Source organism: Vipera ursinii, assembly GCF_947247035.1.
Source record: "Vipera ursinii genome assembly, chromosome: 1".
Classification (NCBI taxonomy): Eukaryota; Metazoa; Chordata; class Lepidosauria; order Squamata; family Viperidae; genus Vipera; species Vipera ursinii.
Genome location: NC_139512.1, coordinates 199,089,922 through 199,106,423, shown reverse-complemented (window position 1 = coordinate 199,106,423; position 16,502 = coordinate 199,089,922). Strand labels below are relative to the sequence as shown.

At 36.5% G+C, this 16,502-nt stretch overlaps 1 protein-coding gene across 7 annotated transcripts in view; it reads right to left on the bottom strand.

Moving 5' to 3' along the window:
• KIF16B (kinesin family member 16B) overlaps positions 1 to 16,502 on the bottom strand; it is a 186,234-nt gene that overhangs the window by 87,908 nt on the left and 81,824 nt on the right. For 5 of the 7 annotated variants that reach the window (XM_083369422.1, XM_083369426.1, XM_083369427.1 and 2 more), the window contains exons 18-23: positions 11,787 to 11,819; positions 11,503 to 11,556; positions 7,338 to 8,678; positions 5,664 to 5,822; positions 3,933 to 4,041; positions 712 to 762 (exon numbers count right to left, since the gene is read on the bottom strand). In XM_083369422.1, the coding sequence (XP_083225548.1) occupies positions 712 to 762; positions 3,933 to 4,041; positions 5,664 to 5,822; positions 7,338 to 8,678; positions 11,503 to 11,556; positions 11,787 to 11,819 (1,747 nt within the window). The remainder of the gene's footprint in view (positions 1 to 711; positions 763 to 3,932; positions 4,042 to 5,663; positions 5,823 to 7,337; positions 8,679 to 11,502; positions 11,557 to 11,786; positions 11,820 to 16,502) is intronic. The other 2 variants (XM_083369423.1, XM_083369428.1) reach the window with 1 other exon arrangement.

Genomic DNA, 16,502 nt, shown 5'->3' with positions numbered 1-16,502 from the left:
ATTCCAAATTTTTAAAAATGATTAGGAGCATATTTTGGTAAATATTTACTGTATTTTTATTTGGAATATCCACTCACAAGAAACTGATTATGTTTTGTTGTAAGTAAGGGTGAATTATATCCAACACTGTGAGAACACACTTCTGCTTGCACCATGAGACTTGTTCTTCGTCCTTTCCCATTGTAGCATGCTGAGCTAGATTCCACTCTGGAGATTTTGAAGGCAGGTGGGAAATTGCAAATAATTTCCCCCTCCATTTAATAGATGTGCTGCTAGCAGAAAAAAACATCTACAATATTGCACATAATATTTCTGCATTATGTTCTAATTCTATTATCTTGCTGAACCTTCACTTGTCTTGCTTTTAGGTTCTAACCTCTCTTAATCCATAGGTATAATTGGAATTTGGTAATTTTCTGTGCAGTATTACTGCTAGTTTGTAATTAGTTATTTCTAACAATAAACTTAGTTCCCATCTGAAAAACATATGAAAGGGATACTGTTGCAGCATCAATATTAGTATATTACCACAATCACAACTACCCAGATCTTTACCACATTAGAAGATTTAATTTCAAGGCTTTTCCCACCACCATTAATCTTGCTGGAATACAGAATTATAATTATGCTGTGAAATGTTAAGAAATTTAATTAGAGAGCATGCCATAATTTAATATTAGCACTTCTTCAAGCTGACAAGCTATAACTTACCTCATACTTCAACTTGCGTTGAACAGCACCATTATGAAACTTCTCGTTATCCTGAAAAACAAAATGTCCATTTTTTTAAAAAGCACAAAGGAAAATAACAAATACTGTAGCTCAGTTCACTGGTACGTTAGCACTAAAAAGCAATATAACCTTAAAAAGGCATATTAAAGTAGACTTACAATATGTAGAATTAGACAAGAGAAAATACACTAGCTACCTAGTAATTGCAGTCTCTAATATTTAATAATTTGAATAATTATTAACATGGGTTTGTCAAAAACAGATCATGCCAGACAAATCTTATCACATTCTTTGACAAAATTAGTGTACCAGAGGAATGCTGTGGATATAATTTATTTGGACTTCTGTAAGGCATTTGATAAAGTAGATCACAATCTACTACTTGATAAGATAGAAAAATGTGGGTTAGACAGCATCACCACCAGATGGATTCATAGCTGGCTGACTGGCCATACGCAGCGTGTAGTCCTCAATGGAACTGCATCTACATGGAGGGAAGTGAGTAGTGGGTTGCCCTGGGGCTCTGTTCTGGGCCCACTGCTCTTCAACATCTTCATCAATGATTTGGACAAGGGGATAAATGGGGAACTCAGACACCAAACTGGCAGGAATAGCCAACATTCCAGAAGACAGGCTTAAGATACAGAAGGATGTTGACAGACTTGAATACTGGGCACTATCTAACAAAATGAAATTCAACAGTGAAAAAAGTAAGGTTCTACATTTAGGCAAGAAAAATCAAATGCACAGGTATAGTATAGGAGGCACCTTGCTCAATAGTAGTAACTGTGAGAGAGATCTCAGAGTCCTAGTGGACAATCACTTAAATATGAGCCAGCCGTATGCTGCAGCTGCCAAAAAAGCCAACACAGTGCTGGGTTGCATTAATAGAGGGATAGAATCAAGATCATGTGAAGTGTTAATACCACTTTACAATGCCTTGGTAAGGCCACACTTGGAATACTGCATCCAGTTTTGGTCACCACGATGTAAAAAAGATGTTGAGACTCTAGAAAGAGTGCAGAGAAGAGCAACAAAGATGATTAGGGGACTGGAGGCTAAAACATATAAGGAATGGCTGCTGGAATTGGGTATGTCTAGTTTAATGAAGAGAAGGATGAGGGGGGACATAATAGCAGTGTTCCAATATCTCAGGGGTTGCCACAAAGAAGAGGGAGTCAAGCTATTCTACAAAGCACCTGAAGGCAAACAAGAAGCAATGGATGGAAACTAACCAAAGAGAGAAGCAACTTAGAACTAAGCAGAAACCTCCTGACAGTTAGAACAAGTATTCAGTGGAACAACCTGCCTCCAGAAGCTGTGAATGCTTCAACACTGGAAGTTTTTAAGAAGAGACTGGACAGCCAATTGTCTGAAATGGTATGGGGTTTCCTGCCTGAGCAAGGTCCCTTCCAACTTTTTAACAACAACAACATCATCATCATCATCATCATAACGTTATATGGTTTGCCATATAGATGGTACTTGACATGTGACTATTTGCTTAATGACCATTTGAAATTATGATGGCGCTGAAAAAAGTGACTTAGGAGAGATCCTCGCACTTACAAACTGTCACAGCATCCCGACAGTCAAGGAATCCAAATTTGAGTGCTTAGAAACCAGCATGTATTTATGATATTTGCAGCATCCCCTGGTCACATGTTTGCTATTTGCAACCTTCTTACGAGGAAACCAAAGTCAACGGGGAAAGCCAGATTAACAACCATGTGATTAGTTTTATGACTGTGTGATCAATTTAAGGACCACTCTAATTCACTTATTTGACTACAGCAAAAAAAATGTTGTAAAATCAAGCATGAGTGACATAAGCTCTGGTCACTAAGTCAAGGACTAACTGTATTTACTTTTAAAATGCCTAGTAAGTCTCAAAAGTACAAAACAACACATAATTATTCCATTATATTTATAAGTTAAATATTTGACATTGTCAGATAAAGTTTCTTTACTGGCTTAACAGGAAGATGGAAATGTATCACTAAGCAATTACATATTTCAGTTTACTAATCCTGACCTTCAGCATGTGAAAAAGAAAACAGAAAAACTCTGTGTACAAATGAGGTATGCAAGACTCCAAGTACACCACACATAGTCCTAAATCAGAAACATGTGTGAATATATGCCTGCTTTAGCACAATCCTATTTATAGGAAGATACTTACTCATAAGTTTTGGCAATGATATGCTGAGGAGGACATATTATTCATAATAACAATTAACTAGTTAGTACATCTTGGGGGCAAATGAAATTGAAAAGATCTAGGGAAATGAGTAATGACCTTCTAAATAATAAAACGGAATGCTGGTCATATATCCACACTGGCAATAGGGTGGTAAACTCATCTCATTAGCCCTGCCTCCATCTTACAATCCTTAGTAAATGAGTCCCCTCCACTGGTACTGAACTCCCAGACTATGGATGCTCCTATTTTCTCAGTCTCATGCAATTTGTGCCCAGTGTTTTAGCAGTATATTTATTGCTGTGTATTGACATTTAGCTGTATATTAGCCAATATTATTTATGATCAAGCTTTTCCTGGCTGATATTAGAAGGGAAGGCTCACAGGTCCATCATTCCTGGGTACAAATCTTCAATAACTATGTTCAGTGCAAAACCTAAAAAAGTGGTAAAGTGGCAATCTAGCAATTGCAAATTGTAAAATGCAAGAAACAAGGTTCAATTCTTACATCTCTTTCTTCTGCCAATGTGCATAAAATGGCCTTGGAGCCTCACACTTTTGGGAGAAGGTGAGGGTAACTATCACAGTATATATACACTATCACAGCATATATACATAGAGATATTCCTTAGATTTTCAGAGATCAGATGACATAAGCTACATTAAAATAGATTTTCAAGACCAAATTGAGAATAAGTAAGTTCCCTGTTCAAACACACATACAAACACACAGACAGCACACACAAAGTTTAATCGTCAGTATACCAAGTAAAAATCAAGAAATGATCTTATTATTTCTAAATTATCATGTATTTTGATATGAAGCATTACTGTTGTTGTCATCATCAAGATTACATTATGTTCACCATCCACCATGACAACATCTTTCATTTATGAGGTGTAATTTTGCTTTCTTACATTATGTTGGAAAATAGCAACTTACTAGAGAAAATGAAAGAAGTGATTTTAAACTTTATAACCAACAATTGTGTTTTCTTACCGTTGTGCTTTCTGTAGACTGTAAGTGACTGATATTTTCTCCAGAGCTGTACTCCAGAGCTGTATTTTGAAGGCGTCTTTGAACTTCTTCTTCAATAAAGGTATTTATTCTAGAAATGTTAAACATCACAGATTAACAAGAAATAATTCATTAGGGAAAAAAACTTTGGAACACTGCTATTCTGGTAATGTAGAATATAGAACGAAATAATTATTGTACTATTTATTTTCATAAAGCAGATATTGATCTCGATGGCTTTTGGTCTTTAGGGATAGGACATGATGACTGTAGTTGAATAACTAGCAGATTTATGGCATTAATGTATAGTTACCTGCCTGGGATAGGCTATAAAACTCATGATGTCTCTAAAACTACAGCAAAAACAACCTAAGCTTATAAACAGCTTAAGTTTACAACAATTATTTATTTATTTATTTATTTATTTATTTATTTAATAATATTTATATACCGCCCTTCTCCCGAAGGACTCAGGGCGGTGAACAGGGCAAGAATAAAAATACAAAATTACAAAAATTAAAAAAGGATTAAATATATGCCCACTAAAAACAATCAATACAATATTAAAACCCCAATAAAACAACAATAAAAAACCCCACCAATCCCCCATCAGGCCAGGCCGGCTTGTTCGAATAAGAATGTTTTTAGATCGCGGCAAAAGGAGCGGAGATCAGACGCCATCTGGAGCTCAACCGGTAACTGATTGGTAGTCAGCAAAAAAAATGGTAACAGTCAATTCCTCTATTACGGTAGGTTAAAGCATACAGTGAGAGCTGTCAATACCAATCCTCCATTAAAATTCAAAAGGGGATTTACTCCTGTATTGTTTTCAACAGGCAGGCAGCACAGATTCCCACTGTGTGATTTACTCATTTATAATAAAAAGAGACAGCATTATCTTATAGTTGGTAGAGAGGAGGGAGGGATATATCTGTATCTATATCTATATCTATCTATCTGTCTATCTATCTATCTATCATCTATAGTACGTGTGGGTCATTTTTATAAAAGAACCTCAAGTGATGAAAAGGTTTAGCTCTTTATTTATTAGGAGATATTTCATATGCCCTTGATTACATGGCAGTAAACCAAGTGTTCTCAGACTCTAGGTTATGACCCGCTGGGGAGGCTGTATGTAACTTTGAGGCTGCAAATTTCTGGGTGGCCATAGGGTTGAAAAGTGGGTAGACAGAGATCAATACTATATGCAGAGCTCTGGCTCTTGAGGAAGGAAGGAAGCAAGGAGACAAATGGCAACAGGAAAGGGAGACGCAGTCTGGTTGCATTTGTCCAGGAGATTTTATTCAGAATAGAAAATAAAGATGGAGGCAGAGTCACCCAAAACATTAAACCCAAGCAAATAATGCATGCAAGCAGGGTGTTTGTCCTGTTACATGTAGGTTGCCATGGGGCAAAATCAGTGCCTGTGGCATTAGGGGGCTACAAGGCACATATGGTGAGCAGGCAGGTAGAATCACAACATTTCCCAAGTGCTGAAAATAAAAAGATTATCAAAAAATTGTACGGGTTCCCAGGCACAATTTTAAATGTTTCAGTTCAAATCCAGTTCAAAATTTCCTTTGGGAAACATCTCAAAGCCAATCTGCCGTGCCATATTACTGTGTTTGTAACCATTCTAGGAATAATATTTTAATAATCTAAAAATACTTTAGAAGTAAGCGTAGTTTAAAGTAGAAAACTGGCTATACTTACCTGTCATCAACCAATGGCATAAAATGAGCTTGAGATTTTGCAATGTTAGAAGGGGCACTATTATGAGTCAGCCTCTCTTCTACAGCTCCAGGATATCCCTTTTCAACTCTATCGCCTTCATATATCTTCTGTTTTAACTGCTGTATTTGCAAGTCCAAACTGCCAAGAAAGTTCAATGCATATTCTTTAAGATTCTTCAACACAGTAGGATCTCTCAAACTTAGCTAAAAAATTAGGGGGTTATACAAGAGTCCTTACCACAAATAAGATGAGTTGGGTAGGAAAGGTGCCAGCAGGAAAAAATAAATTGCCTGTAAAATGCTTATACTGTCTTAAGCAGATCATATTTTTTTGCATTACTTTTAGTGTATTGTTTCAAAGCATGTTTAAGTATAAATTGACAGAAACGAGACTAGAGCCAATACTGTGCAAATAGATTAAAATGTTCCTGGATAAGGACATTTCTTCAATACATAAATATATTAACAAAAAGAGGCATCCAAACTGCTTAAATATCAAATAATTATTTGTCAGCAGGGAACTACATTTGGATGTGAATATATTAGATACACTAACGATTAGTAGCAACTTTCAAAGGAAATATCTTAGCTCGTTAAAGATAGTTATCTGCAAGTCTCAGATCATAAGTAACATCCGTCAAAGTTGCTTTATTTAGAATTTAAATCATGATTTCAATTATTTTACAGGAACTGGCAAAAGTCAAAACAGGGTATTTAAATTACAGCAGATATAAATTAAAATGTTATTTAAAGCATTTCACCTATTGAGGAATGTAGATGTTTTTAAGTATATCTAAAAGTCTATTGTCAGTTGATACCTCATTGAAATTGTATTTTATGTATTGTTAATTTTAAAAAAAACCAAGATTATTTGGTTCGGAGAACTAACTTTCAGGATTTTTAATATTTTTGATATATATTCTATCTCGTATTTGCAACAGTGCAAAACAAAATAATTTGCACACCTTACTGCACATGGCACACACACAATCATTTAAAACCTGCACTAAAATATAGCAAGGAATTTTTATTAATGCAAAACTTTTTTTGAATTTGGCTTTTTCAGTTCCATCAAGAATGTGCTTTCTACAGAAATGATTATATTCATTACTCAGTATGAATATTCAACCTGAGAGATAAAGATAGAATCACTCATTCTTTTCTGTAGAATAGACTAGCCACGTTTACATAAATCGTTTTCCACCTAAGTCCACATTTCCTCAAAGTAGTCAAAATAAGAATAGATTTTGTTCTATGATATTTCAGGGCTTTATATATTTCTCCAAAGAGATGGGAAAAAAAACCTCTTCAAAAGAACTTAATGATTTTTGTGAATAAAGGAGAAGCCAAGAAACTGAATTAAAAATGTTTTGAGGGCAAAACTATGCATGATCTTGGAAATATTATTATATTTACCATGTTTTGATTTTAAAATACAAATGGGGTGAGGGAATTTTTCTTCCTAGGATGCGGTTACATAGGGAGCAATGCTATATTGCTTTATTGACCCAACAGCTCTTGAGAAGTAAGACAATTACAATAAAATCAGGATATTTCCATTGATATTACAGCATTAAAAGCGATTTCAATGAAACAACAGGGAATGCGAATATGTTCCTGTGTATACATTCAGGGCAAAATTCATCCTTCTTACTTTTCTCGTTCTTGTTCCAGGGCTTTTTGATGGGCTTCCACTGTTGCTTGCAAGCCTGTCTGTTCCCTACAACTGTTGTTCAAACTAGCAAGTTTCTGCTTTTGCTCCTCAATTTCTAGGGTCGAATGGCGCTGTAAAGCAGAATGCCGCCTTTCCAACTTAGCAACTGCTTGCTCCAGTGCCTCCCGCTGCTGTTTTTGCCTTGATTCGAGAATCTCTTTCTCTTTTTTCCAAACCTTTTCTTCTTGACGAGCTACGTTGGCCGTGAATTCAAATGTTTCTTGAAGCTGCTGCAGCTCACTGGCACTAGCTCTGTACTGGGCAAGCTGTTCTTCTTTTTCCTCCATTTCTTTTTCAACCTCATAAAGCGTATTGTCCAGGCTTTGCAAGCCTCTGTCTAAAACTTCAGAAGCTCTTTGTTTTTCTTCCAGCAAAGCTGGTAAATGATTATTAATGAGATACAGAAGTTGCCGTTCTTTATGGTGCAACCTATATTCACACGACCTTATTTTGTTACATTCTTCGACAGTCAAGGCAGCGTCTGGTGCGTTTTTGTCACAGTTTAAATGCTCTGCGTGTACCTGTTTTAAATGATCCAGATTTTCTTGCTCTTCAATTCTCTGTATTTCTAGATGATTTCTTTCTTGAACCAACTCTCTCTCTAAACTAGTCAATTGTTCTAGCTGTTTCCTCTTAAAATCCATGAAGTTGCACTGTACCTTATCTAACTCTTCACAATCCTCCTCTGCTTCTGATCTAGCTTCTTTGACTCGTAAGAGAGACTCTCTGATGTCTTCTAGGTTCTTCTTCTCTGCTTCAACTCGTTGCAGATCCCCTCTTTTTAGCAGCTGTATCATGATTTGTTTGTCTCTAAGTTGTTCTTCTAGATTTGCCACCAGCAATGCCTGCTCTCTCTCCTGAGCTTCCAATCTCTTTTTCTCCACTTCTAATTTTAAGTACTGTTCTTCTTTTTCCTTCTTAAGCTTTTCCAGTTCGTGAAAAATTTGCATTTTTTCTGCTTTTTCATTTTGATTAAGCTCTTGTAATCGCTGAAGTTCTTCTTTAACGCTACCCAAAATTTCTTCTTCTTGTTTCTTTTTCTGAAGCTCAATTTCTTGCTGTTCCCGTAATCTCTCTTCTTCAAATTTTTCTTTTTCTGCCAATAAATCTTTCATCCTGTTTTCTATGTGAAAGCTTCTCTTCTTAAGATTCTCCTCTTGTTTTCGGATTTCCAGCTGAACTATTTCAGTTTCTTTACGTTGTGATTCTACTTCTTGTTGCATTCTTTCTAATTCAGCCTTGTTAGTTTTTTGTTTCTCCTCCATTTCTTCTATGAGTTTCCTAAAATATTTTAATGAAAAATATTTTATTTATCTAAAAATGTACCTAATGACTGTTACCTAAAAATATAACATTCCCTTATATTTGAAGAATTATATTGCAGAATTATATTTCTCAGTGGAAATATTGAGAAACAACCCTTGATGATTAAAATAATTATATACTGCTCAAAAAAATAAAGGGAACACAAAATAAGACATCCTACTATTAAATACAGTACATTGGGTTGTTTAAGTGTTCCCTTTATTTTTTTGAGCAGTATATAATTCATCTTGGACTCTGTATAGCGTAGAATTTCTATGGACTAAGCTGGCACACAATGGGGCGGGTCCTCTTGGACTCATGGCTCCTGCTTGAGGAGCAGGTACCAGCTATGGTTAGGGGGGCTTTGCACAGTCGTCTACTGCACCAACCGTACCCTTTCCTGGACTGGAAGGTCATGCTCACAGTTATTTATGCCTTGGTCACCTCCTGTTTGGATTTATGCAATTTATGAATATCACCAGAAACTATAACTGGTCTAGAATGCAGCAGCATGCACAATCATGGGTGCTCTTAGGTTTCTCCATGTAACACCTCTGTTGTGTGAGCTGCACCAACCTCCTGTTTCTTTCGGGATGCAATTCAAGATGCTGGTCATCATCTTTAAAGCCTTATATGCTACTGGACCATGTTATCTGCAGTACTGTCTTTCCCCAAGGATATCTACCCATCCTACCAGGTCAGATAGGACAGGCAGGCTCCTAGTAATAAGACATCTTATGGGAAGTAGGAAGTGTGCCTTTTCCATGGCAGCCCTTGCATTCGTCCCCCGCCTGTACCTCCCTAGCCTTCCATAAAGCTCTGAAGACCTGGGATGAGGTGACTACATATTGGAAGCTTGACTTGGTTTTTGTTTCTAATGTGATTTTTAGTTTTAATATGATATTATTTTAATTTTTGATTGGGAGCCACCTAGAATTTGTTATAAGATGGATGGCTATATAAATGTTTTAAATAAATAAGCTTTATATAACATTCTACACATAAATGTAGAAAATACCATAATATTTCATATATATTTTAAAACCTTTGTTATGAATGTTCAGGAAAATATGCATAGCCCAATGTTTTTTTGTTTTACCAGCAGAAGCGTTCCTATGTAGAATTTAATTTAGAATGCTTCCAATATTCTCTATACTGCCGTCTCTTGCCATGATTTTGATCCAAGTAAAGTCTCCCTCAAATAGAGTACATGTTCTGGTGACTTTACAAAAATCTCTGGGTTTTTTTGCAATAAAATTACAATGATTTGCCAATGCAATTCTTCCACAACCTTCTTTTTTTCAACTTTCCGGTTTAGCCTGGAATACTGATTTTTTTTTTTTGGTTGTGTACGCCAAATTTTTGGACTACACAGAAAACACACCTTTATTTTTTTAAAAAAAATCCCTTCTGGGAGACTTTTGCAGAATCAGTGACATTTGAAAGAGGGGTCAAGATCTGTAAAGTTAGCAAGTACAGTGTATGCATGTGTAAATGGAGTGGGCTTGGATCACACTTCCATGGCTGCCACTGCAGATTTTGATCCCATTCCTTGACTGAATAAATCATAAGCTCATGTGTTTTTAAATAAATATTAACCATATTAATACATATGGGATACAAAATTATGAGAATGAAAGTTACATATCCCTGAAGCAATATTTTCTGTATATTTAGTCTCTATGATGTAATTATGTTCTCTTAATTGACTTTCTACTGTGATCATAGAAAGTAACATTGTCCTAATGGAATTACGTTGTCTTTGTTCTCCAAAAAGGATGGTTAAAATTTTCTTATGCTCAAAGAGCAAAATATCAAATGCATTACAACGCGATTAAATAAAAATAAAAGGGTGGAAGGAATTCCAGGAAAGTAATAGAATTACAGACTTTCCAAAAATCAGGCAATGTTAATATTAAGTCAAAGTCTTCTCACAGAAATTATAATCAAACAAAATTTAGCAACCCTTCTGAAGATTTCTATAAACTGTCTGCTAACAAAATTAGATTAGTGTACTCATTGGACTAACCTAAACATCGGGTTAATGGGTGCACAAATAGATCAAAAATTTATGTTTGAAATATATATGCAAAATGTTTTCAATTGCTCTATCTGGACAAGGGCCCAGGTAATCTTATGTATTAGACTTCATCTCTAAACCACTGATAAGACATTAAGAGGCTATGGAAATCTGTTCCTATGATTATTACAAAGCTCATAAAATCAATTTGAATTACAACATAAATGCCGTTAGTAAAAGGTAAAGGTTCCCCCGCACATGCGTGCTAGTCGTTTCTGACTCTAGGAGCTGGTGCTCATCTCCGTTTCAAAGCCGAAGAGCCAGCGCTTGTACGAGGACGTCTCCGTGGTCATGTGGCCAGCATGACTAGACGCCAAAGGCGCACAGAGCGCTGTTACCTTCCCACCGTAGTGGTCCCTATTTTTCTACTTGCATTTTTACGTGCTTTCGAACTGCTAGGTTGGCAGAAGCTGGGACGAGTAACAGGCGCTCACTCTGCTACGCGGCACTCGGGATTCGACCCGCCAAACTGCCGACCTTCTGATCGACAAGCTCAGCATCCTAACCCACTGAGCCACCGTGTACCTTTACCTTTACCCTTTACCTTTATATGCCATTAGACCTCTCTAAAAGAAAATGGTTAGAAAGTTAATAATACAGAATGAAATCTGCTTATTTTCAATCCCTAAGCTTTAACATTAAAATATTCTAGCAAAATCAAAAACTCTCTTATCACTTATCAACCATATAAATTTACAAAGAAATATTAATATAAGTTACCTTTTACTTTCTAATTTTTCTAGTTCTTCTCTTTGTTGTCGCTCGAATTCTAATCTGTTGTTTCAAAAAAGAAAGAGCTATATTAATTTTTAAGGGAATTTCAATGAATTATTAGAACTGAAATTCTATAATTTAATATGTTCAACAAAATGAGTTTAATGTACAATTTAATTTGTAGTCATGTTAGAGAAACATTAAACATGAAAGAGGAATGATCAGCATTTTTTCTACGTTAGGTCCATGCAAGTAAAGCACTCAATATAAAAAAAATAATTTTTTTCTACCTTAAAAAGACTGGTCCTTTTATAGGGAAAAAGCTGCCAGAAGATGTGGAGAGAAATAAAGTAATCAATTAAGCAAAAAGAAAAACAGCCATAACACCTACAGAACAGAAATGTTTCATGGATAGATAAAAAAATATGAAGAGCATTATTAATAAAATACTAGTTATTATATTTAGAAACACATTGCAAAAGATTCATGTTTCCAACTTTCAGGTGCAATTTTCTAGGGGAAATTGCAAACAGCAAACAGGTTGAGATACAATTTATATATTATTGGAAATTTAGTATACAGAAGACGGATTTACTGTAAATCAACAATAGATATAATACTTCTATCTTCAGTGTAATTGTGTTATACAAGATCACTTTATTAGATCTTAACTCAGTTGGAACTTCAATAGAATTGTGAATCAAAGAAGGAAAATCTTACATGCACATAAAAAGATGGGGGAAAGAATTTATATTTAAATCTATCTTTATAGAAATGCAATCATTTTATCACATTTTAGATTATATCATTCATATCATGGTTTACTTGTTGAAAATACAAGTATTTAACAGTAAAAATGTACTTCATTCAGAAATATATAATTGCTAGCTGAATATTTTTAAATGTGCTTAATTGTTACTTCTAATATCCTCAAACTCCTGAGAGTCTTCCATTTTTAATGTATTGAGTGTGTACAGCAGAGGTCCCCGAACTTTTGGCCCCCACGGACTGGTTCCGTGGTGAAAAGTTTTTCCATGGACCGGAGAGTATGTGGTTTTGTGTGCTGCCTGCATCCCACGGATGGGGCTTTGCTTGTTTGTGCAGACCAATTGCTGGCATGCCGCGGCCCGGTACCGGTGCACAGATCAGGTATGTCCAGAGAGAAAGATATCATCCATGGCCCATGTTGGTTGGAGGAACAGAATACTAAAGAAGCTAATATATTCCAGAAAAGAGACATCTGTGACCTTTACTTTCCAGCCAGGAATATTCCAAGAAAGAATGGAGGTTGAGCCATCATCATAGGAGAGTTGGTGTCCAATACCTCCATTGATGGTTAGCCTTATGTAGTCTTTAATTTCAGCAGATGAGGGTGTTTCAAAAGATTGTTTTCCAGGAACAGAGACCCAGGAGAGACATGAACTCAGAGGAACTGGCTGCGTTGATGCATAGTTTGATGCAGACTAAGACTGTGTAATGGTCACTACTCCCACCTCTTTAAGAACTTGCCACAGTTTGTTGTGATCCACACAATCAAATGCTTTAGCATAGTCAATGAAGCAGAAGTAGATGTTTTTCTGGAACTCCCTAGCTTTCTCCATGATCCAGCGTATGTTGGCAATTTGATCTCTAGTTCCTCTGCCTCTTCAAAATCCTGCCTGTACTTCTGGTAGTTCTTGATCTACATACTGCTGGAGTCTAGCTTGTAGGATTTTAAGCATAACTTTACTAGCATGTGAAATGAGTGTAATGGTGCGACAGTTTGAACATTCTTTGGCACTGCCTTTCTTTGGAATTGGAATGTAAACTGATCTTTTCCAATCCTGTGGCCACTGTTGAGTTTTCCAAATTTGCTGGCAAATTGAGTGTAACACATTTACTGCATCATCTTTTAAGATTTTGAATAGCTCAGCTGGAATACTGTCACCTCCACTAACTTTGTTGTTGCTTAGCTTTCCTAAGGCCCATTTCACTTCACATTCTAGGATGTCTGGCTCAAGGTCAGTGACCACCTCATCATGTTATCTGGGATGTTAAGCTCGTTCTTGTATAGTTCTTCTGTGTAATTTTGCCACCTCTTCTTAATCTTCTGCCTCTGTTAGGTCCCTGCCATTTTTATCATGCCCATTTTTGCATGAAACGTTCCCTTCATCTCTCCAATTTTCTTGAAGAGATCTCTACTCCTCCCTATTCTATTGTTTTCTTCTATTTCTTTGCACTGTTCATTTAAGAAGGCATTCTTATCTCTTCTAGCTATTCTCTGGAATTCTGCATTCAATTGGGTGTATCTTTCTTTTTCTCCCTTGCCTTTCGCTTCCCTCTTGGGAAGTGATGGGAGTATCAGACCATCTTATTTGTCTCTTGAGAAACCTATATGCGGGCCAAGAAGCAACAGTGAGAACTGGACACGGAACCACTGATTGGTTCAAAATTGGGAAAGGAGTCCGGCAAGGCTGTATGCTGTCGCCCTGCCTATTTAATTTATATGCAGAGCACATCATGAGAAAGGCAGGGCTAGATGAATCAAAAGTTGGAATTAAGATTGCCGGGAGAAATATCAACAACCTAAGATATGCAGATGATACCACTCTAATGGCAGAAAGTGAAGAAGAACTAAAGAGCCTCTTGTTGCGGGTGAAGAAGGAGAGTGCAAACGTTGGGTTGAAACTTAACATTAAGAAAACCAAGATCATGGCATCTGGCCCTCTTAATTCCTGGCAAATAGATGGGGAAGAAATGGAGGTAGTGACAGATTTTATTTTCCTGGGCTCCAAGATCACTGCAGACGGGGACTTCAGCCAAGAAACTAAAAGATGCTTGCTCCTTGGGAGGAAAGCCATGGCAAATCTAGACAGCACACTAAAAAGCAGAGACATCACCCTGCCAACAAAAGTGCGTATAGTAAAGGCTGTGGTCTTCCCAGTTGCAATGTATGGCTGTGAAAGTTGGACCATAAGAAAGGCTGAGCGCCAAAGAATTGAAGCCTTTGAACTATGGTGCTGGAGAAGATTCCTGTGAGTCCCTTGGACTGCAAGTCTTTCAAACTGGTCAGTCCTAGAGGAGATCAACCCTGACTGCTCTTTTAGAAGGCCAGATCCTGAAGTTGAAACTGAAATACTTTGGCCACCTTATGAGAAGAAAAGACTCACTGGAGAACAGCCTAATGCTGGGAAAGGTTGAGGGCAAGAGAATAAAGGGACGACAGAGAATGAGGTGGCTGGATGGAGTCACTGAAGAAGTAGGTGTGAGCCTAAATGTACTCCAGAAGACGGTAGAGTAAAGGAAGGCCTGGAGGAATGTTGTCGATGGGGTCGCAATGGGTCGGACATGACTTTGCAACTAACAACAACAACAATGGTCACTACAAAATTTAATATCTATGTCTCTATGTTGGGGCTGTGTGCAAGTATGGCCCTTGCCCATTTGTTTTAACTTAAGTCACATAATATGTTAATACTATTAATTTAATTATATCTGTGTAACTGGGAAAATATATATCTCTCTGGATTATGCAGACATATCTCTCCCAATTATGCAGACATAAAGAAGTTAATAGTATTTGGGATCTTCTTGGCAACTATAGCATCATACTGCATTGCTAGTATCCAGATGCAGTAATAATTATTGCTGGTGATTTCAACACTACTATTGGAAAGTCAGATTTTTCCAAACATCTCATTATAATTAATGTCTTCCCTCAAATGAAGTAGTCTACTCTTTACAGGCTTTACAATCTAAAGATAAACACTATGACAGCCTTCTGACTGGCTCCACTTACAGATAGTCTGGGCTAGTCTGGAGCAAGCAACCAGAACCACTCCATGAATAGGCCTAAGTAAATACTTTATTGCTAATCATCTGTATTACAAGAATCTCACCAGACTGTCTACCTTCTTTTGGGAAATGGCAGATATAGACGTATGGGTTTGACCTCGGACGTTTTTTTTGCCCTGAACCAGCTCCAAGCTGAAATGTCCTTTTACTCCTCCTAGAGGGGCTTTCTTCAGCTGGTGATTCCAACACAGATCAATCTAAATAGCTCTGTTAGAAGAGACTTAAATGGGGAACTTCTAGAACTCCAAAAAAGCAAGTGTGGTTCAATGTACTTACAATTATCTAATAACCTATTTGTATGTAGGAAATCACCTGAATAATGACCATTTCCCATTACTCTACCACAGAAATCTAAATATTAAGTTCCTAGCTGTAGCTCATGGTCCTCCTGAGGCCACAACAAAAAGATTCATTCTGGAAATGAATTGTTTTTATTGGGTATTGTTGTAGATTGTGATGTTAAAGAAACTAATTTGATGTTGAATATGATAACAGCAGCACGGTTACTGGTGGGACAATATTGGAAGAAGGATAGTTTGCCTACTATAGAAGAATGGGTGTTTAAAGTTTCGAATCTTGCAGAAATGTCTAAGATTTCTGCTTATTTGAAAGATCATTCACAGGAAAGATATATTTCAATTTGGAGGAAATGGATAGATTATATTCAGAATAAATATGGGACTAAAAAGTTCCATTTAGCTTATGAGTAGATTTTAGAGGGATATTGTTATCTTAGTGTTAGTACTTTGTATGTATCTATGTTAAAGGGGAGTTAAAGCACATTATGAATTTGGTTAATTGTATATTATGGATAATTCTTATTTAGAATATGATTATTATAACTATAATCCTGTATTTAGCTCTGGGAAGTGGGGGGGAGGTGGGGTGGTTTGGGCTGGGGGGGATTTGGGGATATATTGTAAAATCTTGTTTCTGTAAAACTCTTTAATAAAAAAAAGATTCATTCTGAATAAATTGTCTACTAGAGTGACAAGACTCATCGGTTTTGTTAAATTCAGAACCTCTCTTGCAATTCCACTCCCAAATTTATTTAGCAGACTCCTCTGAATAGGTATTATCACATTACCAGACTATTATCCACATTCTGTTCACCGCCCTGAGTCCCCTGGGAGAAGGGCGGTATATAAATTAAATTAATAATAAAAAATAAT